This window comes from Balaenoptera physalus, assembly GCF_965194825.1.
Source record: "Balaenoptera physalus genome assembly, chromosome: 4".
Lineage (NCBI taxonomy): Eukaryota > Metazoa > Chordata > Mammalia > Artiodactyla > Balaenopteridae > Balaenoptera > Balaenoptera physalus.
In genome coordinates, this window is record NC_138891.1 from 144,918,731 (window position 1) to 144,946,303 (window position 27,573).

At 55.7% G+C, this 27,573-nt stretch overlaps 1 protein-coding gene and 1 long non-coding RNA gene across 3 annotated transcripts in view; one reads left to right on the forward strand and one right to left on the reverse strand.

Annotated features, from left to right (window-relative positions):
• Positions 1-1,622: 1,622 nt before the first annotated feature.
• LOC309659805 lies at positions 1,623-22,320 on the forward strand. 2 transcript variants are annotated; one of them, XR_014262964.1, is made up of 5 exons: positions 1,623-4,747; positions 7,555-7,784; positions 12,283-14,798; positions 20,026-20,123; positions 20,359-22,320. It is a non-coding gene; the product is annotated as an uncharacterized lncRNA (long non-coding RNA). The 2 variants fall into 2 exon arrangements; XR_014262965.1 differs by lacking the exons at positions 12,283-14,798; positions 20,026-20,123; positions 20,359-22,320 and adding an exon at positions 11,371-12,032 and having other exon boundaries at positions 7,555-10,448.
• The window catches only part of ICOSLG (inducible T cell costimulator ligand), a 28,854-nt gene continuing 11,723 nt past the window's right edge, over positions 10,443-27,573 (reverse strand). The window contains exon 6 of the mRNA XM_082459895.1: positions 10,443-10,958. Within this exon, the coding sequence (XP_082316021.1) occupies positions 10,915-10,958 (44 nt within the window). The 3' untranslated portion in view covers positions 10,443-10,914. The remainder of the gene's footprint in view (positions 10,959-27,573) is intronic.

Here is a 27,573-nt window from a genome sequence, read left to right on the forward strand (position 1 = left end):
AGTGACCTGGCTGGGTACAGAAGTTGGGGCTTGCAGCCATGGCGCCGTGGCCATCCTCTGTTGTCTCCTGGTATTTGTGCAGAACTCTCTTGGGCCACTCTGAGTTTCTTTGTGTGTGCTTGCCTGATTTTTTTTTTTTTTTAAACTATCTCCTGCTTTAACCATGAACTCTTTTTTTTTAAAATTAATTAATTAATTAATTTATTTATTTATTTTTGGCTGTGTTGGGTCTTCGTTTCTGTGCGAGGGCTTTCTCCAGTTGCGGCAAGTGGGGGCCACTCTTCGTCGCGGTGCGCGGGCCTCTCACTATCGCGGCCTCTCTTGTTGCGGAGCACAGGCTCCAGACGCGCAGGCTCAGTAGTTGTGGCTCACGGACCTAGTTGCTCCGCGGCATGTGGGATCTTCCCAGACCAGGGCTCGAACCCGTGTCCCCTGCATTGGCAGGCAGATTCTCAACCACTGCGCCACCAGGGAAGCCCATTGCCTGATGTTTTATACTTGAGATTTTCACCAGACTGTCATTAATTTTTCTTGGTACCCAATGAGACTTTCTGTTAAATGGATTGAGATTGGTCTTCAGTTCAAGAAAATTTCTTCTACTGTATCTTTGATTACTGTCTCTGTTCTTTTTGTTCATGTTTCTTCCTCTGGAAGAGCAATTCTGTACCTGGTGAGTGTCTAGCTTTTGTCTTTAAATGTCCTTTCAACTCATGACTGTGTCTTTACTCCACACTGTTTCCCTAGTTCGTCTGCTCTCTTCTCAGTGGACATCTGTCTATCAACCAACTTGTGCTCAATTTCAGTCTATTTCATCTGCATCTCAGCCCTTATTTCCTACATTAAAGGATTTCTTAAATTTTATTGACTGAAAATAACAGCCCGGATGTATTATTCTTCCTTCGGAATTTTTTTTCATGAGTAGGTGCTGTGTTTTCCTGGGTTTATGAAACAGAATAATGAATGGTTCTGTGCTGGTTTTATTTTTCTTTTTACTGCTCCCTGGACAATCAGAATCTTACAGAGGCTGGTGTTTCCCCCGACACAGGGAGAGCGGGTCTTCCTGACTCTCCTCCGTTTGCATTTGGTGGCTACGTTCCTGGTTCCTGCTGTCACTTCGTGGGCGGTGTTTGCAGCTGCTCCGGGGACGGGGTGGAGGAGGGGCCCTGGGAAATTCCATGGTTCTCTGTCCTGTGGACTGAAGCCCAGCGTGGGCTGGGTCCACTGCAGGTTGGGTCCACCCTCCACCCTCCACTTGGGCCAGAAACTCCTCTGTCCCGCCTGAGCCCTGCTCCATCAGGGAGCTCGTGCCCAGACTTCCGGCCCAACAGGCACAGACCCAGCTCTGACAGGCGCTGTCACCGGTCGGGGAAGCACTTTGCTGCTCGGCCCCACCGTGAGCTTCCAGCTCTGCCACCTGTACCCAAGGTGCTGAGGTCCCCTGCCCGGGCCCTGGCTGCCCTCATAGCTCAGCCGTCACGCCAGGGGCGCTGGGGTCCCGGACGCCTCTCCCTCAGTTCCTGTCATCTTCCTTTGAAACAATCAGCTGGCACCAGCGTCCAGGAGGCCCTGGGTGAGGCCTCCGCTCACAGGCCCACCACGCCTGGGCTTCAGTCAGTGGTGTGCACGGGGCACCCTAGCTCCACAGGCCCTGTGGTCTGTCTGCACTTTGGGGAGATTTCCACCCAACCAGGTGAGCCTGGGTGGAACAGGAGCAGGGCCCTTGTTGCTGTCAGTGGGCCCCCAAGTGTCCCTAAACTACTGGCACAAGTTTGCTCCCGTGTACAGACACTTGTCCCAGAACTTTGGGACCTGGAGACTTAGGAGCGGTGGGCAGCCTGTAGACACAAGCCCTTGCACACCCAGCTCTGGGACCCAGCACCCCCGCCCCCTCCTCCATGCCCCATGGGCCCAGGAGAGCCCGGCTCACACAGTTGCACAGGTGAAGGTGTGTCAGTGAGCCTGGGCCCAGGGACAGGGGGGCTTCTCCCCAAATGCACTGTGCTGTCCTTACCTGTCACACTTAAGCAGGCAGGTGAGGGGTCAGGAGCCCAAAGGGGAGCCTGGTCACGTGGGTGGCTAGTTGTCTGGCCGTGGGCGAGCTCTCTAACCATTCCCTGCCTTGATTTCCCCATCTGTAACTTAGAGGCAGTTATGGTGCCCCTCCAGCGGGCGAGTGGGAAGGTTAAAAAAGCTGTTTTGCTTATTTTTACTAGTATCAGGACCACCAAATAAAGACGCAAACCACTCCATCTTCTTTGAGGCCCCAGCATAACCTTGGCTGATGTGCTCTTAGCCCAGCTTGCCTGGCATGCCGTTTGCTGGCCTCCTCGGAGGGGCCAGGAGAGGATGCGGGTACGGGGGAGAGAGGTGGTCTCTGACCTGCCCGTCCTCTGCCTAAACTCCTGTCCATGGACAGCCTGGCCCTGACCTCTGACCACGGTGGGCACGGGGCCCAGAGGCCCATCAGACCCCTTCCTCAGGAACGTGGAGCTGCGGCTACAGCCGCCCACCCACGACGCCTGGACTGAGGGTGAAACGTTCTCAGATTGGGGGTGGCCCAAGTTCTCACCCTGCGGACTAGAGCAGGAGAGGGCGATGGGAGGGGTGTCCTGCCCCAGAAAGGAGCAGAGAGGAGGGCTGAGACCAGAGTCCACGTGTTGGGCATCTGCTGCTTCCGGCCAGGGCTGGGACACCTCAGTCACCCTTCTCATGTATTCCCTGTCTGCATCTGGAAGACTGAGCTGCGTTCCGTGACCTGCAGTCAAACTGTCACAACCAAGAGCAAACCCTTCTCCTATCCTTCGGTCCCTCCAGCGACACGATGTTCTCCATCTCCCAGAAGTTTCCCAGCCCATCTGGGCACAGGACTGATTTTTCACCTTCCGTGCCTTCACTGAGCCCCCTGGTAAGGCCCTTGGTGGAGGTCCTGTGCTCCTGTCACTCACCCACCTCGTTCACCCCTGGCTCAGGCCACAGACACCCTCTGTATTCCCTCAGGCCTCCCAGGGGGCTTTTGTTCTCTGATGCTTAGCCTGTGTTCTCTGCATCTTCTTTCTTCACTAATTTTTCTTCTTAATGATGACAGTTGTCCTGCTTCTGAACCGTCCTTGCACTGCGAACATAAACCCTTCTTGGTGATTGTGTATGATGATTGGATACTTTGGCACAATGTTTAAATACATTGGTAGAGTCTTTTGGCAACTATTTGATCTAGAATGCTTGCATCAATAGACATAAGTGAAATAGCATCATTTTCACATGCTATCTTTATGAAAGTTATGTTTTCATAAATTAAAGGAGGCTTTCCATCTTTTTTCTGTGGCCTAGAAAAGTTTACACAAGTTTGAAATATCTATTTAAAAAGTAAATAAAATTTAGTTGAATTTGAAATTCAGGACTGGAATTTTTCCAAAGATAGATCTTTAGTCACCTTTCTAATTTCTTCTGTGGAAGTTGGACTTCATAAATGTCCCAGTTCTTCTAGGATTGATTTTGGTAATTTCTGTTTTGCTAGAAGAGCAACCATTTCCTCCATATTTTCATGGGGATGTGCTTGACTCCCTCTTCTGCCCAGCCCCGCTTCCCTGCCCACCCCTCTACCACGACTCTGGGCAGGGCCCGGGCAGGGGCCATGGGTCCAGCTTGGGTCCGAGGTCTCCCTTTGGATTATGTCAGGTTGTCACGTGGCTGTGCTTACTAATAGGACACCCTCACTTTGGAAGAAAACAATGGGGTGTGTTTTCAGGGCAGTACAATAACAGACATTTTTAGGGACAGGTGAGAAGGGCGTTATCTTTAGCATTGCCGTCTTAATCAGCAAATGCCATTCCTACCCCGCCACTTTGGAATAGTCTTCACCAGATATTATCTTATTATTTGAAAACTGGTTAATCAAGTTCAGGGCCAGCAAGCTTGGGTAATTTCCAGCCTTCCTAATGCACAGTTCATGTCTTTTAAACACTGATTGTTATTCATCAGCTTTTTATAAAGGTTAAATTCCCTTTAATGTCTTAAGTTCTATTATAATTTAATATATTCTTTTATCTTTTTAAGCATTTCAAATACCTGACAAGAAGCATTTACACCACAAACACACCAAACCTCTCACTTAAATTACTCTTATTTATGTAATAAATTAAGCTTATAACAAATCAAGTTCACATACACATTCTAATACTGTTTTACACACTTAAATTATTTAACATCTCTCAGCTTAAAATCACAACTCTAATAGAAATAATAGGTCATCCCTAAACTTAATTTTAAAGAGAACTAATACAAGAACATTGATATAGTGCATTATTTCTATTAAATTTTTTTGTTGTTTCGCTACATTATAGCTTAATGCTAACTTTGATACCTCTATAGTGCATTATTTCTATTAAATTTCTTTGTTGTTTCGCTACATTATAGCTTAATGCTAACTTTGATACCTCTATAAAGAACTTGCTCTGTAAAGCTTAACATTCTATTATAAAATATATATGTAGTTAAGTTTAGCCTCTTTATTTTTTTAAATTGTGGTAGAATGTATACAACATGAAATTTACCATTTTAACCATTTTGAATGAACAGTTCAGTGGCATTAAGTACATTCACTTTGTTGTGTAACCATCATTGTTGTCCATCTCCAGGACTTTTTCATGTTGCAAAACTGAAACTCTACACCTGTTAAGCAATGCCCGTACCCCAGCCCCTGGCAACCACTGCTCTGGCTCCGTGAATTTGGCTCCTCCAGGGACCTCAAGTAAGTGGATCATACACGATTTGTCCTTTTCTGTCTGGCTTATGTCACTGAGCATGATGTCCTCAAGGTTCATCCATGTGGTAGCAGGTGTCAGACTGTCCTTCCTTTTTTTTTTTTTTAAATTTTTATTTATTTATTTATTTATTTATTTTTATTTTTGGCTGTGTTGGGTCTTCGTTTCTGTGCGAGGGCTTTCTCCAGTTGCGGCAAGTGGGGGCCGCTCTTCATCGCAGTGCGCGGGCCTCTCACTATCGCGGCCTCTCTTGTCGCGGAGCACAGGCTCCAGACGCACAGGCTCAGTAGTTGTGGCTCACGGGCCTAGTTGCTCCGCGGCATGTGGGATCTTCCCAGACCAGGGCTCGAACCCGTGTCCCCTGCATTGGCAGGCAGATTCTCAACCACTGCGCCACCAAGGAAGCCCTCTTGTGTGGTTTTGATTTGCATTTCCCCAGTGATTTGTGATACTGAGCATCTTTTCATGTGCTTAGTGTCAATTTTTATATCTTCTTTGGACAAATTCCTATTCAAGTCCTTTGCCCATTTTTAAATCGGCGTTCTTTGGTTTTTGTTGTTGATGTTTTAGAAGTTCTTTGTCTATTTTGTATATTAACCCCTTATCAGATACATGATTTGTAAATATTTCTCTCATTCTGTGGTTTGCCTTTTCACTCTGTTGATCGTGTCCTTTGATGCACAAGAGTTTTAAGTTTTGATGTAATCTAATTTCTCTAGTTTTTTTCTTTTGTTGGTTTGTGCTTCTGGTGTCAGATCCCAGAAACCATTGCCCAATCCAATGTCATGAAGCCTTTCCTCTGTTTTCATTTAAGAGTTTTACAGTTTTAGTCCTACATTTAGGTCTTTGGTCTGGTTTGAGAAAAGTTTTGTATGTGCCATGCGTGAGGTGAGGGCCCAGCCTCATTCTTTTGCTCGTGAATATGTTGGTGGGCTTCTTCAGGAAGAGTTAACTGTGCTTTTTCACTGGAGATTTTCCTGCGTTCTAGTTTTGCTTGCCTCCAGCTGTGCTTCAGGCACATTGTGGGCCTGGGACAGAGTGAATGTTTGATTAAGACCATTTGTTTAATCTTGGCTTGGATTTGCAAGTAAACACAGAGACAGTCCTAGACATCCTAAACCACTTGATGAGTCTCAGCTAAAAACAATAAAAATCCACATACGGATGGAAATCTGACAACGTCCTGCCACTGTACCAGTTCCTTGCTTGCTCACTGACAGTGGAAAGGCTGGATGAGGGCATGGGTTCTGGCTTGTTCACACTGTGGTACCCCCGGTCCCCGCTATCCTGAGGCTGCCCCGCGGCCCCCTCCCGCCTGGCCTCCTCCCAAGCCAGCAGCAGACAGGCAAGGGAAGTGGGATGCTGAGAAAGGCTGAGAGCCGCACGCAGCTCACTGGCCAGGTGCGACGGCCGAGGTTGGATGAGCCGGAGAGCCCAGCAGTGGCTGCTGAATGATGTTTCTCGTTCCTCTTCCTCTGCAAGGACTTGGGCTCCCTTCACCACGAGACACACCAGCCAGTCTCCTGGACCTGCTGGCCCTCCCCTCCTCGCTTGGCCATAGGCCTGGGCTGGTCCCTGCTGGGCTGCCCGGTCTGGTCACTGGTCTTGCCCTTGATGGCAGGTCATTCTTGGTCTCGTTTGTCACCTGGAACGGCTGCATGATGCACGGTTCGCATCTCTGGGCCTGTGTGCTCTGGGCTCGGGCGCTATCTGGGGTCCCTGGGGAGGCGGCACCTTCTGTGGGCTGGGGACCAGGGAGGGGCCAGGGAGGGAGCCTGTGTAGAGGGAGAAGCCCCTCCCTCCCTGGACACAGGGCTGAAAAGGCATCTCCCTCATCCACTGCTGTGATGTCACATGAATGGATGCGGAGCAGGGGCCCCGGGCACCAGGCGGCTGTGAGTGGGCCTGGGAGGGGGACCCCAGGTCGTCCGGGTGGGTGGCTGCAGTGGGGCACCGACCCCGGCTGGCTGTGCTTTGATCCTGTGTGCATGGCACCATGGTGACACCACACTGATGCCCCGGGGCACCTGTCGTATGCTCATTTTTTAGAGGAAGAACATGGAAGCAGAGAGGGAAGTGGCAGGGCCTCTGCGTCCTCACCCTCACCCTTACCAGGCCCGTCTCACACCAGCCTCATGGCCAAGAGACCATGGCACCTTCTCTGGGCTCCCACGTACGCAGGTGTCCCAGCTCTGGTTCCACAGCTCAAGGGTTCCAATCAAGATGGGTGCCCTCTTGGGGGTCAGGCCTGGGGACTGGACTTCCCTGGGGCAAGGGGTCCCCCTCCTCCCCCATGGGAGGGGCTTGTTTCCCTCCTCTGTGTCGCGGAGGCTTGGCAACACAGCTGGACAGGTGGCCTGCTCCACGCAGGGGGGCCGTGTGGACTCACTTCTCGGGCCACGGGGCAGGCCCAGCTGTACATCTGCAGCCGGGTCCCTCCAGGTGCGGTCCTCTTCTGCCCCTGTTCAGTTCAATTCCACGGCATGTGGTGGCGACCAGACATAGGACCACACCTAGGATGGTGACAGGTGCTTTCTCGCAGCCTCAGAAAACCCAGGTTCTGCCCCCGCTGCCTGGATGGGGCTGCCTGGCACACTGCCCTCCTCCCACCCAGCTTCCGTCTCGGAACCGTCCAGCAGCTGCAGGCGTGGATGTGGCTCCCACGGGTCTCCCCAGATGCACAAGCTCAGACGTCACAAGCCAGTGCCCAGGGGTCGCCAGGCTTGGTGTCCAGAAAGGCCTTCCGCTCAGAGTTCCCGAAGCAGCAGGGAGTCTTTCTTTTCTGTCCCCACAGAGTCCCAGGAAACCCAAGAGGAAGGGCGCCACCCCAGATGGACCTGCGAGCAGCCCCAGACTGATTCTTGGCCTCCCTCCCTCCCCCAGGCCCCCAGCACCCGGGATTGATGTCTTAGGGGCCCCTTGGGCCTGCAGGAGAACATCCCACCCCAGGCACATCTGGACCTGAGGACCTGACCACCTTGGGAGGCAGCTCTTCTCAGGGTCCCTCCGGGAGAGACTGACCAGGTCGGTGATGACAGAAGCTGTTGGCTGTCCTGGCTCGGGGCCTTGCCTCCCCTCCCCTGCCCCTTCCTGTTCCGTCCTGCTCCCTGGCCCATTTCCATGCATCCCATTTATGCTTTTCTGCTGGGGAGTGGGCAGGGAGGAGTGACCAACACCCTAATCCACCCGCTGCTGTGGGAGACATGGATGTGGCTTGAAGGAAGATGGACAGGGGAGTGTGGCCAGTGCACTGCTCGCCCACAGTGGTCAGTGTCTCCCTGACCCCACAGGCATTGAGCTTGACCACACGACTTGCTTAGGCCAGTGGATGTAGTCATGTCTGAGCCAGAATAGTCCACGTGTTCGGTTCTTCCCCTCTTGCTCTCTCGTCCACGGTGACAACAGAGGTCCCAGGAGATCCTGGAACAAGCAGTCACTTGGAACCAGCCAAGCCCTCTGCTAGAGTGGACTCAGTCCTCACATACTGTAACGTAAGCCTCTGAGCTGCTGGGGCTGTTTGTTACTGCAGCAAACGCTGACTACTACAACAACCCAAAGGAAAGAATAGCTAACAGTAGAATTTGAGATGCCAAATTTATTTTGAGAGAGGATACCAACATGTCACATGACAGAGGCCATGAAATAAATGAGGAGGACACAGTACTTAGTGACATGGCAGGGGGTGGTGAGCAGGGAGGACCCAGAATCCAAACTCAAGTGACCAGTGAAAACACACGAGAGGTGGTTCTGGGGATGACATATCATCTGATCCTGGCCAGCAGGGAGTTCCAAGGGGCAGGGCTGGAGATGGAGAAGTGTTCTCTGTCTCGCCTGTGACCCTGATGGCCTTCATGAGTACGAGGCTGGTCCTCCTCCTTCTGGGAACAGGGCTGATCCATGCCCCAGCCTCCCACACGGTCAGGTGCGGGTCTGAGTGCAAGCTGGTGGCATCCAGGCAGAAGTGACGTGTCCCCCCCAGGCCTGGCCTTAAAGCCCTCCCCCGCCTGAGCCCCCAACTCCTCCTAGTCCAGTCTGGGTGCGAGGAGGGCAGAGCCATGAGAGGGGAGGAGCCTGGGACCCCAGGGGCTGCGTGGAGCCGACGAACTGGACCGGACTCTGACCAGGTAAGATGCAAACTTGCCTGGAGTTAACCCACGGGCACCCGCCTCCCCGGGGACGGGAGGCCTGCCTTGGCCGTAGGGTGAGCCTGGGGGGGTGGGGCAGAGTGAGGCGCAACCCCCCCCGCCCCAGCAGGTGGCTGCCTCCTGTGTCTGCAGGTCCACTTGGGCCCCACCTGCAGCTAGCACGCTCTTCTGCAGGCACCCACCTCTCACCTTCTGTGAGCCCCTCGGTCCCCGATGGCCCATGGGGTGACATTTGGGTGCTGAGGCTGACCCGGCTGTGCACGGGGCTGCCGCTCACCTGCCCCTGGGTCTCCAGTGTTGCCCCCCACCATCCCCCCACCGACGTGGTCTCAGGCGGCCTCCAGACCCCTCCCCAGCCGGCACTGCCCCTCCCCCCCCTTTCCCAGACCAGTGTCCTTCACAGGCCCCTAAAGGAGTCTTGAGAAATTCTGTGGCCCCCAGTACATTTTTAAGTTAACAGCTGAGGAAACAGACAAAGACCATCCAAGTCAAAGGCTCTTTATTCAGGGTGCTGGGCAGGGACTCGCGGGCAGGCAGCGGAGGGGGCGGCCTGGCGCTGGGAAGGGGGAGTCGGGGAGCCTAGGGACGCCGAGGGCCTGGGGGGCAGGGGGTGTCCAGGAGCTGCCTGGCTGTCCCGGAGCACATCTGCTCCCTCCCGTTGGTCCTGAGTTGGAAGCAGGGAGAGAAATTAGGGAAGCTGGCGGTCACAGGTCAAGTCTTATCCGTTCTCAGCTGATTTTTACTGGTTGTTATCTGGCTTCCGGGACTCGCAGATGACCGCCGTCTGGCCTTGAGCCGCTGTGACTCACAGGCCCGTCCCAGCTGGTCCTGGAGATGGCGGTTTGGCCACCCGGGCAGGTGGCTGCAGGTTGTGGGTCAGAGTTTCATCTTTTATGTTGTCTGGCCATGGTCCATGGGGAAATTCAGTCTCTAACAACTAAAATTTCTCCTCCTAAGTTTAAGTGGTAGCATCTGACATATTGTAGAAACCAACACTGAGACAATACCTCCGAGGCCATTCTTTTAACTGAGTGCCAGCGTGTGTTGTATGGGCCAAGATGAGGGTCACTCGGAATTAACTTCCTCAATGAATCGTGAACATGGAGAGTCAACATGCTTTGTTCTGTCACCGTGTTTCAGCAACGCAATGTCATGTGTGGCTAAAGGGTGGGCTCTTTGTGAAGCGGGGGGCTGCCCCAGGCATGGTGCTCCTGGTGAGGGGTGTGTGTGTGTGAGAGCTCGCGTGTGAGCCCGTGAAGGAGCGTGCGTGTGCGTGCCCGTGTGTGTGTGCCGGGGGTGAACTGGACTCCATGCTCATCAGTTATCAAACAAGGATCCGGTGTGAATCAGGTAGCATGACTGACCCCATCAGCCCAGAGGTCAGCTTTCCCGTGTTTTCAGCAGACGAGGGGGCAGGTGTCACATCCTGCGGGTGGGGACCCGGCTGGGAAGCAGCTTGCTTCTTCCGGACAAGGAAACGCTACTTCTGCCCAGGGTGGCGTGAAGACGCGGCCGTGCGGGAAGCTGTCCCACCCACTCACAGGTCAGAGCCTTGCCTGAACCGTCGGCGTCTGGGTGCTTTTCGTCCCCCCGTGTCACACCCTCGGAGGGGTGTTGGGATCAGCCGAGAAGGTGGGCACCTCTGAACTTGGAGAGTCAGTGTTGGGGTCCCCCAGGGGCTGGCTCCCTGACCACAGTTGGGGGGCCCAGAGCATCGCCTCCCCTCCTGCCCCCTCACTCGGGGTCACCCCAGAACCCCTGGGGACGTGTGCAGGCCACCAGGGATGCCGGGGCAGGGCCCCCTGTGAGCTGACTCCAGAAGGGAACACAGGGATGTTGAAGCTCCGGCACCTGGTCCCCTCCTTGTGTCCCCGGGAAAGAGTTCAGCACTTCTGTGCCCCCAGTTTGAAGGCCACCAGCCTAGAGAGCCCCCTCTGTCCTGGCCCCTCGTCCCCCGGGGTTCACCTGGCCCTGGGTACCAGCTCCTCCACTGCACGGTCACATGTATCTCAGTGCATCACATGTAGGCGCATCTCCTCCGACTGCCAGCGTCCTGGGAAAAGGGGGACATAGCATTCATTCTTTTTTGTAATTGAAGAAATATTATTTTATAATAACTGCACTTAGTAAAACAAACAAACAAATCTGGAATGTACAAGACACTCTCTGTTCCCACCCCTCCCCCTCTGGGGCTGGCCCACTGAGATGACCACGTCTAGCTCTTCTCTGAGGGTCATCTCTGCTGTTCTTTGTATTTTTTTCACTGTCAAATACTCCCCTATGTAACTGGAAAGCTTTGCTGCAAACTTGCACAAAATCTAGTTGAGATGCCCTGAATCGTGGTTCCCCAGAGGCGTTCACATCTTAATCTCCGGAACCTGTGACTATGTCACCTAGCAGAGTAAAAGGGGCTTCGCAGATGGGATTAAATTAGGGTTCTTGAGACGGGAGATTATCCTTATCAGGAGGCGGAAAGGTCAGAGAGAGAAGTGATGATGGAAACAGACCAGAGAGGGCAGAAAACGTGACGCTGCGTCTTTCAAGATGGAGAAGGAAGCCACAAGCCAAGGACAGGCAGGCGCCTGCGGGAGCTGGAAAAGGCAGGAAATGACCCTACCCTGTGCCCTCCCCGCCCCCCCCCCAAGGAATGTAGCCTCCACACATCGATCCAGCCCACTGAGGTTGACCCCTGACCTCTGTATCTGCAATAGATAGTAAATTCGTGTTGTCTTAAGCCACTCAGTGGCGGTAATTTATTAGGAAACTAATATGCTCTTGTTATCAAAATACCCATAAAACATTCTTAAGCAGCATGATTGAAGACATTTGTGTAGTGGTTACAGAAACTGGCATAACAAGACTGCATTTAAGAAAAACCAAATTAAAAATGAGACATAATTGTTTAATAATAATAAACAGCTGCAAGTACATCTTAACAAATGGAGTGGCCTCGGTCCAGAACCTTGACACTGATGTTTATTTTGCCACTTAAAAGAGTCAGATGACTTTCATCTTAGTTGCATTATTAGGGAAGTTTCAGCATTGTGTTCTTGCTGGCAGCCGCAGCACAACACGTCTATCCAGACCCCGGCAGCTGGCTTCCAAGTGTCCAGGGAAAACAGGCTGCAGCTGGCTTCTGCTGTGGAAGCCTGGTCACTCCAGGAACAACCTGAGGCCCAGTGGGGGTGGGAGAGTTTGAAGGGGGACCAGCCCCGCTTTCCCTCCCGTCTGCCCCCACACCACTGGGGTTTGGGGAGCCCCTAAAATGAAACCAGCACGATGCAGGCTGCTTTGCACCCTGCGTCTGAACCATTGGGGTCGACACCTCGAAGAGGCACCCAGATCTGTCACACTGTCATTCTCTCTAAACTTCGCAGGACCCCCATCATCGAGGGGTTCCTCAGGACCGGCCAGCGTCCCACTCACAGCTGGGAGTGATTTGATCAGCACCAAGGGCTGAGGCTGTTTATGAGATGGAACAAAGTACACAAAAGTTCTACTTTGTTGTTTTTTTTTTTTTTTTGGAATGTGAAATTCCTTTGGAATGCTGTTCTTTGTGGTAAGACTGGGTTTAATTGTTACCATTCCTGCTGCTTCTTACAAGAAAATAAAATTAATCTATGTTGGTTTCTAAAACAAATATTAAAATCCCACATAGACTGTTGGGAAAGAAGATGTTCCCAGACCAGGTCTGGGGCAGAGTGTTATTTTGTGTGATGTCCTTTGGATCCCTTCTAGGGAGAGACTGGCACTCCTGACAAAATGCTTGAGCATGTTTCTGAGTGATTTTGATGGGCTGGAGACCCCTCTCTGAGAAGTTAGATTTACTCCACCCGAATCATTGGTCTGCCCGGGAACTGAAGGACCCTGAGCTTTGTGGGATGCTTTTACGTATATATTTATTTAAAACTTAGTCTAACAGCAATCAGCCAACCATCTTTTTTCTTTTCTCTAAAATATCTCTGGCAAGAAGAATCCACGTACAAGCTTTTATGGAACTGGTTCTCTTCCTGGCCAAATAGAAATAAAACTTTGCCGCATGCTCCTGATCAATTCATTGGAGAAGTAACGCCTTATTTGTGGCCTGAGATAGTCAATGTCATATTTTTTCATGGTATGACTCTTTGACTCTAGGGACCCCAGAGGGTCAGCCATGGCATAGCCCATTCTGCCAGTCAGTAGGATGGGGAGGGGAGGGCAGTGGGGAAGGGGTTGTCACAGCAGAGAGGGAAACCCAGGTCCATACTGCTACTTCTTGGCTTACAATTTTTAGACTGATTTGTTGGCTTCTTGCTGTGAATGATTATATTTTAGCCCTTCTGCACCCTAATTTCTCCTCCTTATCCTCTCAATGTCATGATTTTTAATCAATAAATAATGTTTGTGTTATTTTGATTGAAAATAGTGCTTATAGCAAAGGCCAGTGGTATACTATGATTACACTTCTTTTCTGATACTGCTCTATGTTTTTCCTGGCCTTTCTACATGCCTTTGTTTTTTTCCTTACACTGTTTTAATCATATCCTCATTTATTTCCAACTCTCCATCATGTCAGGTGTGTTAGTTTCCTGTGGCTGCTGAAACAAAGTACACAAACTGGGTGCCTTCACACAACAGAAATTTATTCTTTCACAGTTAAGGAGGCCAGAAGTCCAAAATCAAGGGGTCGGCAGGGCCATGCTCTCTCTGCAAAGCCTCTGGGGGAGGATCCTTCCTTGTCTCTTGCAGCTTCTGACAGTCGCTGACAATCCTTGGAGTTCCTTGGCTTGAAGCCATATCACCTCAATCTCTGCCTTAGTGGTCCCATGGCATTCTCTCTGTGTCTGTCTGTCCTCTTCTTATAAGGACACCAGGCATATTGGATTAGGGCCCACTCCGACCCTGTATCACCTCACCTTAATTTGATTATATCTGCAAAGACCCTAATTTCCAAATAAAGTCGCAGTCACAGGTACCAGGGATTAGGACTTACACATATCTTTCTGGGGGACACAACTCAACCCATAACCTCACGTGTCCTATCACACTCCCCCGGGATTTCCTTCCAGAGCCCCCACCCTCCTGCTCCACGCTGGACGGGCTGCTCTCCAGACCTGCTGAAAGGATTTTCCTGGATTTCCCGACACTGTCCCCATGAGTTGGAGAGACTGTTTTAGGGACCCACGTCTTTTCCTTTCTTGATTTATCTCCTCATTTTGCTGAAGTGTGTCCTCAAGGAGTGTCCTACGAAAGGGTGTGTGGGCAGTACATTTTCTGGGTGTTTACATGCCTAAAAACGGCCCTATCCACTCTCACGCTTGATGGATAGTTTGGTCAGTGAATGAATTCTCAGCAAAAATAACTCCTGCCGGCATCCAGAGGAACTGCCCTGCTGCCTTCCAGCCTCTCGAGCTGCAGGCAGTCCGTCCTCGCTCTCTGTGGGTGACGTGTACTCTGTTTCTCAGAAATCTTCCAGGACCTCCTTTTCCCCCTTGATATTCTGAAATTCACGATGGTGCATCTGATGGGGGGTTTATTATTGTTATCATTCATTTTGTTGGACGCTCAAGTGGATCCTTGCAGCCTGGAAGCTCACATCCCTTCAGCTGGAGAAAGTCTCTTCTGTTACACCTTTGGCAGCCTCCTCACCCATTTTCCTCTGGCTTCCCTGGCCAGAGTTTCGGGTCATTGTGCATCCGACCTCTTCGATGGAGCCTCACTGTCTCCTGTCCTTTCTTTCTTATTTCCTGTCTTCCTTTGCTGCTTTCAGAGAGACTTCATCTTTATCTCCAACCCCTTGAATTTTCAGTAGTGCTTTTATTTTAGTTTCCGAGAAGCTTTTTCTTGCACTCAGTCCTGGTTTATGGAGGCAACGTCTTCTCTGAGGACGTTAGCAGCTGGCTGCTCGACTTTGGTAAGTTCTCCTCCTTCCTTGACTTACCTGTTTCCCTCAGCATCTTTATTTTCCTCTGTGTCTTGGTCTCTCTTTTATGTCACCAGATGACCCTTGGTTGTCTGCTGTCTCCAAGAACGAGACGATAAGGATCCAGGGGGAGGTACTGACCTCGTGCTGGGGGCCCTCTAAATTCCTGAATGCAGGCAGACTGTGTCAGGGGTTCATTTTGCTCCTCAGACAGCCACCCAGGCCAGGACTGTTGCCCCCTGCCACCCCTGCCCAGCCCACCTTGGGAGCCTGGCAAAGCAGGGGTCTGGGAGTGAAGATCCCTGGTGGGGGGCGGGGGTGTCGTGCCGGCATCCACCGAGCGTCTCCTGTCCCTTGGGGCTGTGCCCTGGGTCCCCTTAACGCTTTGGCCAAACCTTCTCCCCACGGCACAGGAGGCAAAAACCACTGAGGATTTTCAAAACTCTAGGATGTCAAGGAAGAAGAAAGAGCAGATGCTTTTGGGATGTGTCCACAGCTGAGAAACGCCCAAGCAGGCCCCTCTCCCGGGGGAGCCGGGCAGGCTGCGCATGAATACATGCTGAGCAGGGTGAGGAAGGGTCGCCCTCTCGGCCGGCGCTGCCCTACGCTGCGCCTCGCTGACCCTCCTCCCCACCTCTAAGTGAGGGCGGGTCCTCTCTCACCTCCTCCTCCACCTGTGGTGGCCTCACCCCTTGGGCTGGAAATACACCTGCTGCCCCCAACCACCCGCCAGCCAGGGGCTGCGTCCTGTGTGTCCCTGCTGGGCTGTCCGTCCCCTCCTCCTCCCAACCTCTCCACTCTCCACCCAGGCCCCGGGAGGACTGGGACTTCGTCCTGTCTGCTTCCTGGTCCCCAGGCCAGCGGGGAGCAGCCTCAGAGATGCTGCAGAGGGAGGGCAGGGCAGTCGTCCGCTCACCAGGGTGAGTGGGCTGGCCCCCACGGGGCCTGAGGGCGGGCGGGTCTGCAACTGAGATGACCCGGGATGGGGGAGGGGGAGGCGAGGAGGGAGCCACTTCCCCTCCCAGGCCCAGAGCGAGGGTGGCCCCTCATCCTTCCACAGGTGTTGACGGTGACGGCTACGGGACAGGCACTGTCCTGGGCGCTGGGGACACGGGGTGGAGAGGACAGAGTCCCGGAGCTCGGGCCTGAGGCAAGTACAGAGCAGAGCGGCCATGAGTGCGGTGCAGGGGGAGAGTGGGTCTCTCTGAGCAGAAACAACTGAAGTGAGCGGCGTGTGCCTGCCGACCCCTTAGGAGAGGAAGCAGCAAGTGCAAAGGCCCTGAGGCAGGCGTGCCCTCGGCCAGCTGAAGGAACTGCAGGAAGGGGAGGAGGAGAGGGCAGAAGGTCGGGGTTGCGTGGTGGTGGTTTGGGTTTTCAAGGTGGGTCCCTCGGACCCTCAGACCCCCTGTTCACAACACAGCCTACCAGGTCCTCCAGGTCCCGTGCCTGCAGCCCCTGATGACCAAAGGGCATAAAAAACACATCTGTCATTCTGGGAGCCTAGAAATGATTTCTGAGGACCAAGTGTAAGGAAATTTGGAAAAGCAACAGAGATTCAGAGACGAGGGGCAATGACTTCTTCTGGGGTTTCTGAGTCTAGTCTCTTATTGCCTCTGTAAACATTAGATAACTGATAGCAATACAGGTAAGTCTTATTTATAGACAGTGGGTTGCATGGTGCCCCCAAAAAGATATGTTCACGCCCTAAGCCCTGGTACCCACGCATGTGACCTGATTTGGGAATAGTCTTTGCAGATGTAATCAGGTAAGGATCTTGGCATCAGATCATCCTGGTTTAGGGTGGACCCTAAATGCCATGACTGTGGTCTTCGCAGGAGAAAGGAAAAGGAGATTTGAGGCACGTGAACACAGAGGGAGAAGCCATGGGAAGATGGAGGCGGCGACTGCAGCGCTGTATTTACAGGACCGGGAACACCAGGGATTACTGGTAACCGTCAGACGCTGGAAGAGGCAAGGAAGGATCCCCCCAGAGCCTCCAGAAGGAGTCAACCTGTGACACCTTGATAGGACTCTGGCCTCGGGAACTGTGAGAGAGCAAATCTCTGCTGTTTTAAGCTGTCAGTCTGTGCCCCGGAGACCAGTCGGCATGCAGATGAACTCGGAGCCAGTCGACTTCCCTCCACCCCATCCGTGGCTCCGTCCATTCCTTTTCTCCCTGTAAATTGATGCTTTTTCACTCTCCTTTGAACTGGCTGGACCACCTTACCAGTTCCTTTGCTAAACTGAGTTAAATAAAATCTTTAACGTGCATTCATTTTGAACCTGCTTGAGAGTCACGATTTTGCCTCTTTTTGAAGATTATCTTTTACACGAATGATATAGGGATGGCAAAATAGAAGCTTCTGGATGTGAAACGAGTCTCTTGGCTGCTGATCTGAGCACCTGCCCCATCGTTTACTCGTGATTGAGGAAAATAAAAAACTAAGTCAAAGTGGCTTTAACCCCACAAGGCACATCAGCTTTGGAACCAGAAGAAAATGACCCCCAAGCAGGCCTGCTGGGGTCTGGTGAGGCCCTGGTTGTGGGGCCTTGAGGAGGAGACACACACGGGAGCCTCAGGAAATGGCTTGGACGGGCGTCGGGTGCCAGCTTGGCGGGACCGGCTGGCTTCCTAATGGGGCGGCCTGGCGGGTGAGGTTGGCGTTGAGGCTCCTCGGGCTGCACCAGGCCCCCCGGCCCAGGGCCACGCTGAGGGCCGAGGGCAGGTCTGCGTCCCCACCAGAACCTGGAGGCTCTGTGTCCCCGGGGCCCCCTTGGTGGCAGTGCGGGGACGTCGCAGCTGGAGCCCCGGGCCGCGAACCGCAGGCCGCTGCCCCGGCTCAGCCCAGGCCGAGCAGGTAGCTGCCGTCTCCAGCCACTTCCACCAGCACACCGCCCCACAGCCCTGCTGCCTCCCCTTCCCTCCTTCCATGTCCCCCCACCCAAATGCCAGCTCTACAGCCCAGGCTGTTGAAATCAATAAGGGAAAGATGACAACAAAGGCAGTAATAGTAACCCTAGCGGCCGTCGGTGGAGGCTGGGCTCAGGATGGCTCTGTGGGCGACGGGGACACTGTGGTGACCTCTGCCCTCTCCCGAGGCTGGCTCTGTCCTGGGCCCACCCCACTCACTCCCCAGCTGCTGGCCCAGAGACTCAGCAGCGCAGCAAGGCGCCCTGGGCGCAAGGGGACCAGCTGGGCTCGGAGCCCTCCATCTGTGCAGAGAGGGTCCTCTCACCCCGCTGCAGGTGGCCGCCCAAGCGTTGGTGCATCTCCCTTGTCTCTGGTTCCTCCCGAGCATAAACGCACACCTGCTCTTGCCCTCGACTTTTCTGGAGGGGTTTTCCAAAGTGGGACGGTGACCTCACCTCCAGGGCAGGGGGGCCAGGGCTGGGGTGACATAGCATCTCCTCTGGCCTCTCTTTCGTTCTTCTTTCACCGGCTCGTTCACCGGCGTGTCTGTCCCCAGCGCCGGCTTGGGGTCAGGGAGGCGGCTGCGTCTGCTCTGCACAGCGTGCGGCCAGCGTCACCCCCACCGGCGGCCGGACCACTGACTCGGACCCCGGGGGCAGGCGGCTCAGACACGGTCGTTGTCTGGGGATGCGGCTCGGTGGACACCAGGGTTCTCACCTGGCGTGACTTTGACCTGCAACGTCTGAAGGCATTTTGGGTTGTCACTGCCAGGCGGTGGGTGGTGCCAGGGTGGTGCCGCTCAGCAGCCGCAGGGCCCGGGACGGAGCGACGTGACCCCAAACGTCCAGGGTGCTGCGTGGGAGCCCTGCTCTGGACTAGAGATGCGCTGACTTCCTCAGACTGGGTTTGTCTTGCGTCCGCTGCCCGGTCTGTGCAGTGGCCACGCCCCGTCCGTGACCGGCCGCTGCAGCACACCCGCGAGCCCGCTCTGCTCTCTTTCCAGCCCTGCACCGTGGGCCCGCCGTCTGCGTCCGCCTCCTTCTCCCTCCCCTGGAGACGTTGCTCCCGGCCCCTCTGGGGGGCCTCCCGCCCTCCTTCCTGGGGTGCACGGCCTCCGAGTGGACCACAGAGGGCGAAGGTGTCAGCCTGGCGCATCAGAGCCCCATGGGGGTGCCAGGCCTGGGGACCCACGGGGCCCACATGGCCTTTCTGCCTCCTGTTGAGGAGCTGGGCTCCTGTCACATCAGTCCCCACTGGAGCTGCGGGGAAGGCTCCACAGGGACATGGGGCCTCGGAGCTGGTGGGCACAGGAGGGGAGCAGAGGCCAGACAGGGGAGGGACGCTCTGGGGGGAAGCCCGTGGTGGGTGAGAACAGGGTCTCTTAGAGGCCAGGGATGGCCTGAGCCCCTGGAGGGGGGCGTGCAGGGAGCAGGGGGCACGGAGCCCTGCAGGTCTGGGACGGGGGCCCCTAACACAGCTGTGTGGCTGGAAGGTGTGTGAAGCTGACCAGGGAGGAAGGGATGAAGGCCCAGCCTCGGGAGGTTAATCTGGACGATGTCCCCATGCAGGTGTTCTCCTGCATGTCCCTCCCATGCCCGTCTGCTCGCACAGGTGCAAGTCTCCCTGGGTCCACAGGCAGGGCTGTTCTTACGGGGTTATTCTGGGCTCCTTATTCTAAATCTTGCTTTCTCACGTACCTCCAGGTCAGAAGATAAATGTCTGGCTTGTTCCATCACCACAGAGCAGGGCCCTGGGGGGTCAGGACCACAGAGCAGAGCCCTGCGGGGGGGGGGTCAGGACCACAGAGAAGGGCACTGGGGGTGGGGGTCAGGACCACAGAGATGGGCCCTGGGGGGTTTAGGACCACAGAGCAGAGCCCCAGGGGTGTCAAAGCCTCAGAGATGGTCCCTGGGGGTCAGAACCACAGAAGAGGACCCCAACACTTGCACGTGGACACCTGACGTGGCCACTGGGACCTCTGAAAGCCAAGGGCACTGACAGGTCATTTCCAGGCCTTTCTCCGGCTGAAGCACAGGGGCATCAGCTGTGTCAGAGCACATCATGAGTCATCACCTGGAAGCAGATTCTGGAAGAATGTTCCCCAAGCTCCTGACCAGCCTGGGAAATCCTCAGAACTCCCTCCTCCCACCAGACACAACTAGAGAAAGCCCGTGCGCAGCAATGAAGACCCAACGCAGCCAAAAATAAAAATAAATAAATAAAATAAAATAAAATAAAAAGAAAGAAACCCCTGTAGAACTCTAAGACGTGGCCCCTCAACCCCGTCTCCTCTTTTATTCCCTCTAGAGCTCTGATCTCTCCGTGTCGTCATGTTTACCTGACTTCTGTGCGGCTCACCTATGACCTGATGCCTGGAACGGTTCCTGCCCCCTACACGGCTCTCCGTGAGCACGTCCCCTCCTGGGGGTTGGGGTGGGGCTGAATGAGTGACCCTGGATGGATGGATGAGCACATGAACAGAACTGGCGCCGGCCCGGCACCCAGAGTGCTGCAGGGGACCAGCTGCACGAGAAGAGAAATATCTGGGAGCGTGAGCCTCACCAGACAAACAGGGGGCCGAGGCTGAGAAACCTCAGTGTTAAAAATAGAGGCCGTTAAAAAAGTGTTTTTAACCAACAGATGGAAATTCCCTTAATCGAAAGGAGCTGCTGCAAATCAAGCCACAGAAGCGATGTCCAGGAGCTGAGGACCGTTTCTTGAGCAAAGAATGCCGTCTCTGGGGACTTCCCAGGGGAGAGGCTGTGAGCGAAGGTCTGCAGGCACTCAACAGTCTTTAAAAAAGAAAGGACACCGACAATCTCTTCCTGGATTTGGCAAATAAATGATGGGCCCCATGCAGAGGGGCGTTGTTTAGGGAAAGTGCCCTCGGCCAGTTTGTTCTGGGGATTTTGGGGGACAGAACAGCACTTCACCGGGTAGGACAACAGGACAGGAAATGCAAGGATCCAGATAACTAATCTGGGGGAGGGTCCTGAGCTCAGAGCGGGCATCAGAGACCCGGGAGCCTGCCCTACCCCAGCCCGCATGTGTGCGCCTGGCTTCTCCCTGCAGTTATTTGCAAGCTACCAGCCCTATCACAACAGGCTGCAAACTTACTGAATGTTTAAGACTGTTTCCCACCGCCTGGGGTCTCTGGTGCCCAGAGAGCCCAGCTGCAGGAGGAAGGCACACGCAGGTTCAAGTGCGCAGCCTCGGGTCCGTGGGTGAGCCCACCTTGGATTTTTTGTGCCCCGGTGCCTTGCTTGTCTCGGCTGGGGGCGGCCCTGTTCTCGGGCCAGCTCAGTCACTGGCTTGCTCGCAAGCCCCCCAGGCCTTGTCTTCTTTCTGTAAAATTAGGAGGCGGGAGCCATGGTGAGCTGCGTTGCCCAATCCCGGGAGCCAGGTTTCCTGGGGCATCGGCAGCAGCGATTCTTAGCCTGCGGCCCAGCCCAGGCCTTCCGGTGTAATTGGCCCAGTTTGCAACTTTGCTGAAAGCTCCCAGGCAGCCTTAATGGGACCTGGGGTGTGTACCCGAAATCTAACCCACTGGGGGACACCCAGCAGCCCAGATGGTGCAGCAGGGGCGTCTTGGGCACAGCAGGAAGAGGCTAGACTATGGCATCGGAAGATTCTGCCTTCAGCACTGTGATGGGCGGTGGGTCACGCTCGGCCTCCCCCGGGAAGCAGCAATCATGCGTGTCCCACTTGCATGACAATGTTATTAGGAAGCTGTGACTTCCGTGCCATGCAAATGCTCGCTAGTCACGGTGTGGCTTTAGGAAGACACAAGGCTGGGGGCCATGCACACAGGCGACAGAGCGTGACGGGCTCTGCCCTCTGGGTGAGCACCTGCAGAGTGGCCACCACCCTGCTGGAGGCCTGGACCGGGGCACAGCCTGACCCCTTGCGAGGGAGCTGGGGGAGACGCCCGTCCTTCTGCTCTCCTGCCCCCACGCCCACTGGCTGAACCCAGAGGGGAGGGAAGAGCCAGGCATGGTCCTGTGATCCGAGGTCCCCCCAGGTGTTCTTGTCTGAACAAAGGAGCCTGATCTCTTCTTTACGGGGTGAAACCAGGAGGTCAGCCCGAGAGTCTAGTGGAGTCCAACTAGTCCGGAATTGTTTCAGAAAAAAATTGCAGGCGTTTTGGAATTTGATACAAACAATTTAAAACTAGTTTGTGTACGTATCTAATCACACCTTTCCATCCACCGTGGTTTCCCATCTACACCTTAATCTCCGTGTCTGCTTCATGCCTGCATTTGCCTCCCTGACCTACCTGCCTAGGCATGCACATCTGCAGGTAATCGGTGATCTGCACCTGCTGACAAGCCCAGGGCTCCAGGGACCCTGTGGCCTGAGGGATGGACCCTGGAGCGTCCAGGCTGCACATCCTGACGGACTGTACTTGGGCCAGACCCACTTCCTCTGAAGGACTTCAGCGGAGGTCTGGGAGGGACGAGCCGCCCTTCCCCCAACCCCATGGCCCACCTTCTCATCAGACACCTTGCAGCCTCCCTGGGAAGCCCCTGGAGCGAGGCCAAGGGGGAACCGGACGGCTTAGAGCTGGAACTGGCAGATCTGGGCACCGGATGCGGGCAGCGCTGAGCTGCGTGTGTGGCGTTGAGCCCACCTGGCAGAAAGGCTGCCCCAGCTCTGACCAGAGGGTCTGCCTCGGTGGCCGGGCCTGGTGGTCCCTCCCCCAGGGTGGAGCTGTCACAGCCCAGCCTGAGGACAGCTGGACACTGGGGCAGACAGGCTCCCGCTCTCCCCGTCCCCCCGGTATCTGACAGTGTTGCCCCCCCAGAGACTGCAGCCCCCCACCCCGTCTCCCTGGAGGAGGAGGACCGTATAATCGTAAACGCAGACCTAACATCCTAACAGCATCCTGTCACTTTCCTGAGCATCACAAGCTCTTTCTCATTGGTCCTCACAGAGCCCTGGGTGGGCGGGTGGGCAGAGGGCAGCACTGCCCCCGGTGGAGGGGCCCGGCTGGCCCATCCCAGACCCAGGCCCCTCACTGTGGCCGCAGAGCTGCCCTCACACCTTCTGGGAACCAGGGACTGCCCGCCATTCTCCCGGTTCTGGGAGGAGTGCCAGGCTAGCTTTGGGAGCGCTGCACATGTAAGAGGGTCCTTTCTGACTTGGCTTCTTGACTACGAAAGTGTCACTTCCTTTTTTAGGTGCTAAAGGCAGACAGGAAGTTTGGGAAGTAATTTCAACCAAGTCTGTTGCTTTGCCTCTACCCGGGCTGAGCTTTATTGAGATTCTCCCAGCCTGCGGGCCGGCGATTGTCAGGGATGCCTCGGGCCCAGGCAGGTGTGCATGATGGTTACAGCCTGGTGCAGACCTGCCCCCGTGACCCACCATCTGTCAACCCCGAAGCCCAGACCCCGCCTGGAGCAGATGCCCACATGGCACCCACTCGCCCCGTGGACAGGGCCACTGTCCCCAAGAAGGACGGCACCAAATCCACTGCCAGGGCCAGGGCGCCAGCCAGCAGTCCCCTCCACAAAGTCCTTCCAGGAACGTCTTGCTAAAGTCAAAGTCACTAAGTCTGATTCTGTGTCATGACTCTTGCCAATGAAAAACAATGCAGGATCATGCCTTCTTCAGTACATGGCAGGTCCCCCTCTGGCTGTGGGGTCTCCCTCTGAGTATGAGGTTTCCCTCTGGCCGTGGGATGCCCCAGCCCGAACTGTGGGCCTCTCATCTACAGCCAGGAGCCTTTCCCAGACCTGGGACCTTGTAGTTAACAGCTTTTTTCAGTGCCCTTTGTCACAATACGTTACCACTACTTTTTAAAAAAATATATATTTTTTATTTTTGGCGGTGTTGGGTCTTCGTTGCTGTGCATGGGCTTTCTCTAGTTGCGGCCAGCGGAAGTCACTCTTGGTTGTGGTGCGCGGGCTTCTCATCGCGGCGGCCTCTCTTATTGCGGAGCACGGGCTCTAGACGGGCAGGCCTCAGTAGTTGTGACATGCGGGCTCAGTAGTTGTGGCTCGTGGGCTCTAGAACGCAGGCTCAGTAGTTGTGGTGCACGGGCTTACTTGCTCCACGGCCTGTGGGATCCTCCCAGACCAGGGCCCGAACATGCATCCCCTGCATTGGCAGGCGGACTCTCAACCACTGCGCCACCAGGGAAGCCCTGTTACCACTACTTTCTGCTTGATGCTTTATTTTATTATAGAGGGTGAGGGATTCCCAGGTTTATCCCATCATTAAGTAATGGTTTATAAATAATCCCTCCCAAGTTGGGGAGATTTTGCCGTCCTCCAAAGCACAAAGTGCAGGTTCTCCCGTCAACATCCCCTGACCCTGGCCAGCTCTTCCCCCTTCCCCCCTTCACCTACCCGTTCCCACCTGGCCCCCCAAAAAGGACACACTAAATCCACACACTGACGTGAACACTTTTCCTTCCCAAAGGGGTCTGCTTAGACACCCAGGAAGTGAGTTTCTTTTTCAGATTTGGAGGTTTCATTGGAAGATGATCAGAGAACCCAATCACTTAACAAAAGTAGAAGGTTCCAAGGTTACGATCGCAGACGTGGGTATAAACGGAAGATGTCTCAGGTGCTACACGCTTCTGTGCACACAGCCCCGACGTGTCCAGCGGTTGGGGGCAGAGGTGGAAAGTCCCCGGCGACTCAGGTGCGAGGCTCCCGGGCGGGCTGAGACGTCAGGGGCCCGTGCCTTCCTATGCTCTGGCTGCAGCTGCCCCCCGTCTTGTGTGTCATGCTGCCTGACCGAGTCTCCACAGGAGCGGCCCTCAAGCTGTTGCTGAGGCCGGGGGTCCCTCCCGCAGACGGCACCACTTTCAGGGCAGGAACTGCTGTGTCTTCCAGGTCCGGACACAGCAGACCCGAGCGTGCTCTGCGCGGCGGGGTCTGCTCTCTGGGATGCTGGCGTGCTGCCCTCTCCTCCCGTGCTGTGCTTCGCTCACAATTAAGTAAAAACTTGGTCAGCATCCAGGCTCTGCAATTCATACCTCACTCCTGTTTTTTAGGCAGTGGTGTTTTTTTTTGTTTTTTTTTTTAAAGTAACTTTTTCCCCTAAAAAACTAACGAGTGGCTCCGAAGCCTCTTGATTTTGGAGTCTGCAGTGGAATCCCGATGGTGACATTTCTGTCTGGGTCCGGGTAGAGGCTGGCCTCCACAGGCACCGGGCCTTGTAGGGCAGGGGGTCTGCAGTGACCCTGGCCCTGGCCGAGGTGGGAGGGGCGGGAGCCACTGAGGACACAGTGCCTGGCATTTGGGGTTAAAGAGGATTTGCTGGGCCGAGGTCCTCCCGAGCCTGAGCCCCGTCACTCTCACGGTCCCTCGTCAGCCGCCTTGGCCACGGCTGCATCTTCCCTGTCACTCCTCCAGGGTCAGCCACTTAGAAGGACCCCCCCGCCCTGCCTGTCCTCACCCTCAGCTTCCTCCAGCCTGATCCTGGTGGCCTGACCCCTGCGGCCTCCTGAGATCAAAGACTCCGTTTCCCAGCATCCTTTGCAGCAGGGCCACGTCCAAGTGCATGTCCTGGGGGGCTGCCCACCCACCTGAAGGGCCCCGACCCAGCGGGCCGGGGGCACAGGTCCCAAGGAAGGCCCAGAGCAAGGTGCGGGCCTGCCCCTCCCTAGGCTGTGCCAGCCTCCTTAGCCACCCTTGTGGGCTCGGTGCCGACTGCAGGAGACTGGCCAGGAGTGGGGATCACGGTGAGGACGACCTGGGGTGCCAGGGCCAGTGCCCGTGCAAAGGGAATCGTGGTCCCTGCTGTGATGCCCCACGAGGACGCTCCTGCAGGGGCAGGGGCAGGACCCGGCCCGCTCGGGGGCGAGGGCTGGGGTTCGCCCGCCGGGCCCAGCTTGTAGTGGGTACCCCTTGCAGTGGAGGCATGAAGAGGGCCGTAACCGTGCGCGGCTGTCACACGGGACAAAGGAGCGGTGGCCGCTGGGCCGTGCCTTCGGGTCTGGACCTCAGCGCAGCTGCAGGCCGGTGCCCAGGTCCCCACCCTCCCCCTCACCCACCCTGCCCGCTGTCTCTGCCGTCTCCTAACCCTCCTCGTGTCCCTTCCCCATCTCTCCATCCTTCTCTCTCCTCCTCTTGGGAGCTGTAGTGAGTCGCACAGGGTCCCCCAAACTCACGTCCCGGAACCTCACTTGGAAACAGGGTCTCTGCCGATGTCACTAGTGAAGATGGGGTCACCCTGGGTCGGGTGGCCCTCAATGCAGTGACTGGCGTCCTTGTAAGGGAAGCAGAGCGCCAGAGACTGAGGGCTGTGGGCTGCACCGGGGGCCACCTGCAGCCACCAGAAGCTGGACGGGACACGGAAAGGTCAGGGAAGCAGCCCTGCCGACAACTTCATCTTGGACTCTGGCCCTCCAGACGGAGAGGGAGTGGGGTTCTGTTGTTTAAGCCGCCCGGCCCCTCCCAGGAGCACACAGCCTCACAGCCTGGGCGAGTCCCGCCGCCACCCCCCATGGCAGGCAGACCCCGCACAGAGGCCCTGCCTGTCGGGGTCCCTGGGTCTGGGCCCAGCAGCCCTCCCATGCTGCATTTTAGCCAAATCACAGTGTCCTTTTCTGGGTTCAGGTGAGGGGGACCGGCTCTGGATCTGCTGAGAGCCCACGGGGCAGTGCATTTGGGACATTTTGAATCACAGGGGCACAGCTGTGTTCTCTGAGAAACTCTCCTTCCTCTAGGCCAGCAGTTTCCTGAGTCCCCCTGCTCCAGCTGCCTCTCAGAGCACAGCCCGTGCCTTTGTTGGGGACTACCCCTCCCCCCTGCCTGGTCCCGGCCCAGGAAACCCCACTCTGGTGTGACAGGTGCCCCCCCCTTCCTGGTCGGCCCCCTCCCAGCAGCCTCGGGCACCTGCGACCTTGGGGTCAGGAGGCCCACGGAGCAGGGATGAGCGATGAATCACTCTCTGGTTGGGGCGGGGGGGAGGGCCGGGCTCAGGCCACAGGACAGTGTAAGGGGGTAGAGAAGGGCCAGGAAGGTGAGGAGGGAGGGCAGCGGGGGAGGGGAGGAGCATCCTGGTCCGTTCCTGGCCTGCACACTCCTTGGTCACTCCCCCAGATCAGGGTCTTTGGAGCCTTGGATCCTGGTGTGGCCCTGCGTCTGGCCCTGACACGGGCTGGCTGACCAGGGGCCTGTGCAGCTCCTGGGCCTTGCAGCTTGTCAATGTCAGTCTTGCGGGGCCCATCCCCCCGCCCCAGGAAATGTGCACTGTACCCTCCCAACAGGGGTGTGCCAGAAGCCCCCTCCCCAGAGCTCAGGGTGGGCCGCACCTCTGGTCACTGGGACAAGCCCCTGAATTCCTGACACTGAATTCAAGACTCCAGCCTCTTGCTTCTCCCTGATGACGGCAGGACCAACACGGATTCAAGGAAACCGTGCCATGTTTACTAGTAACTACAGAGGCTCTCCCCATGGGACTCGGGAGTCTGGAAGGGGCACCGGGAAGCTGGGGATCCAGGGGGCGGGGCTGTGTCAGGGCTGGAGAACGGGCACGTCGGGGCAGGCAGGATGGCTGTGGGCCAGGAAGGCCACCCTAGGGGGGCAAGACTGACCCCTTCAGCCCCAGATGATCTTTGGGTTGCGGTCACGGGGCGGGTCCGAGCTGCAGGCGGAACCTGGCTCCAGCCTTCTCACCTTGCGGGAGGGTGAGGCGCTCTGGTCCCGTGGCTGCTACTTCCCTTCCGTCCCCTGCCCTCCAGACGAGCCCCCATCTGCCGGCCTGGCTCCGCCTCCCTGGTGGGCGTTCCCTGCGCAGCTACTGTGAGCAGGGCGCTGGGGGCAGGGGCCACGGGACCCCAGAGACCAGGACTCCGGTTGCTGGGACGGCCAGGTGGCCTCTGCCCCCACGGCAGTGCCA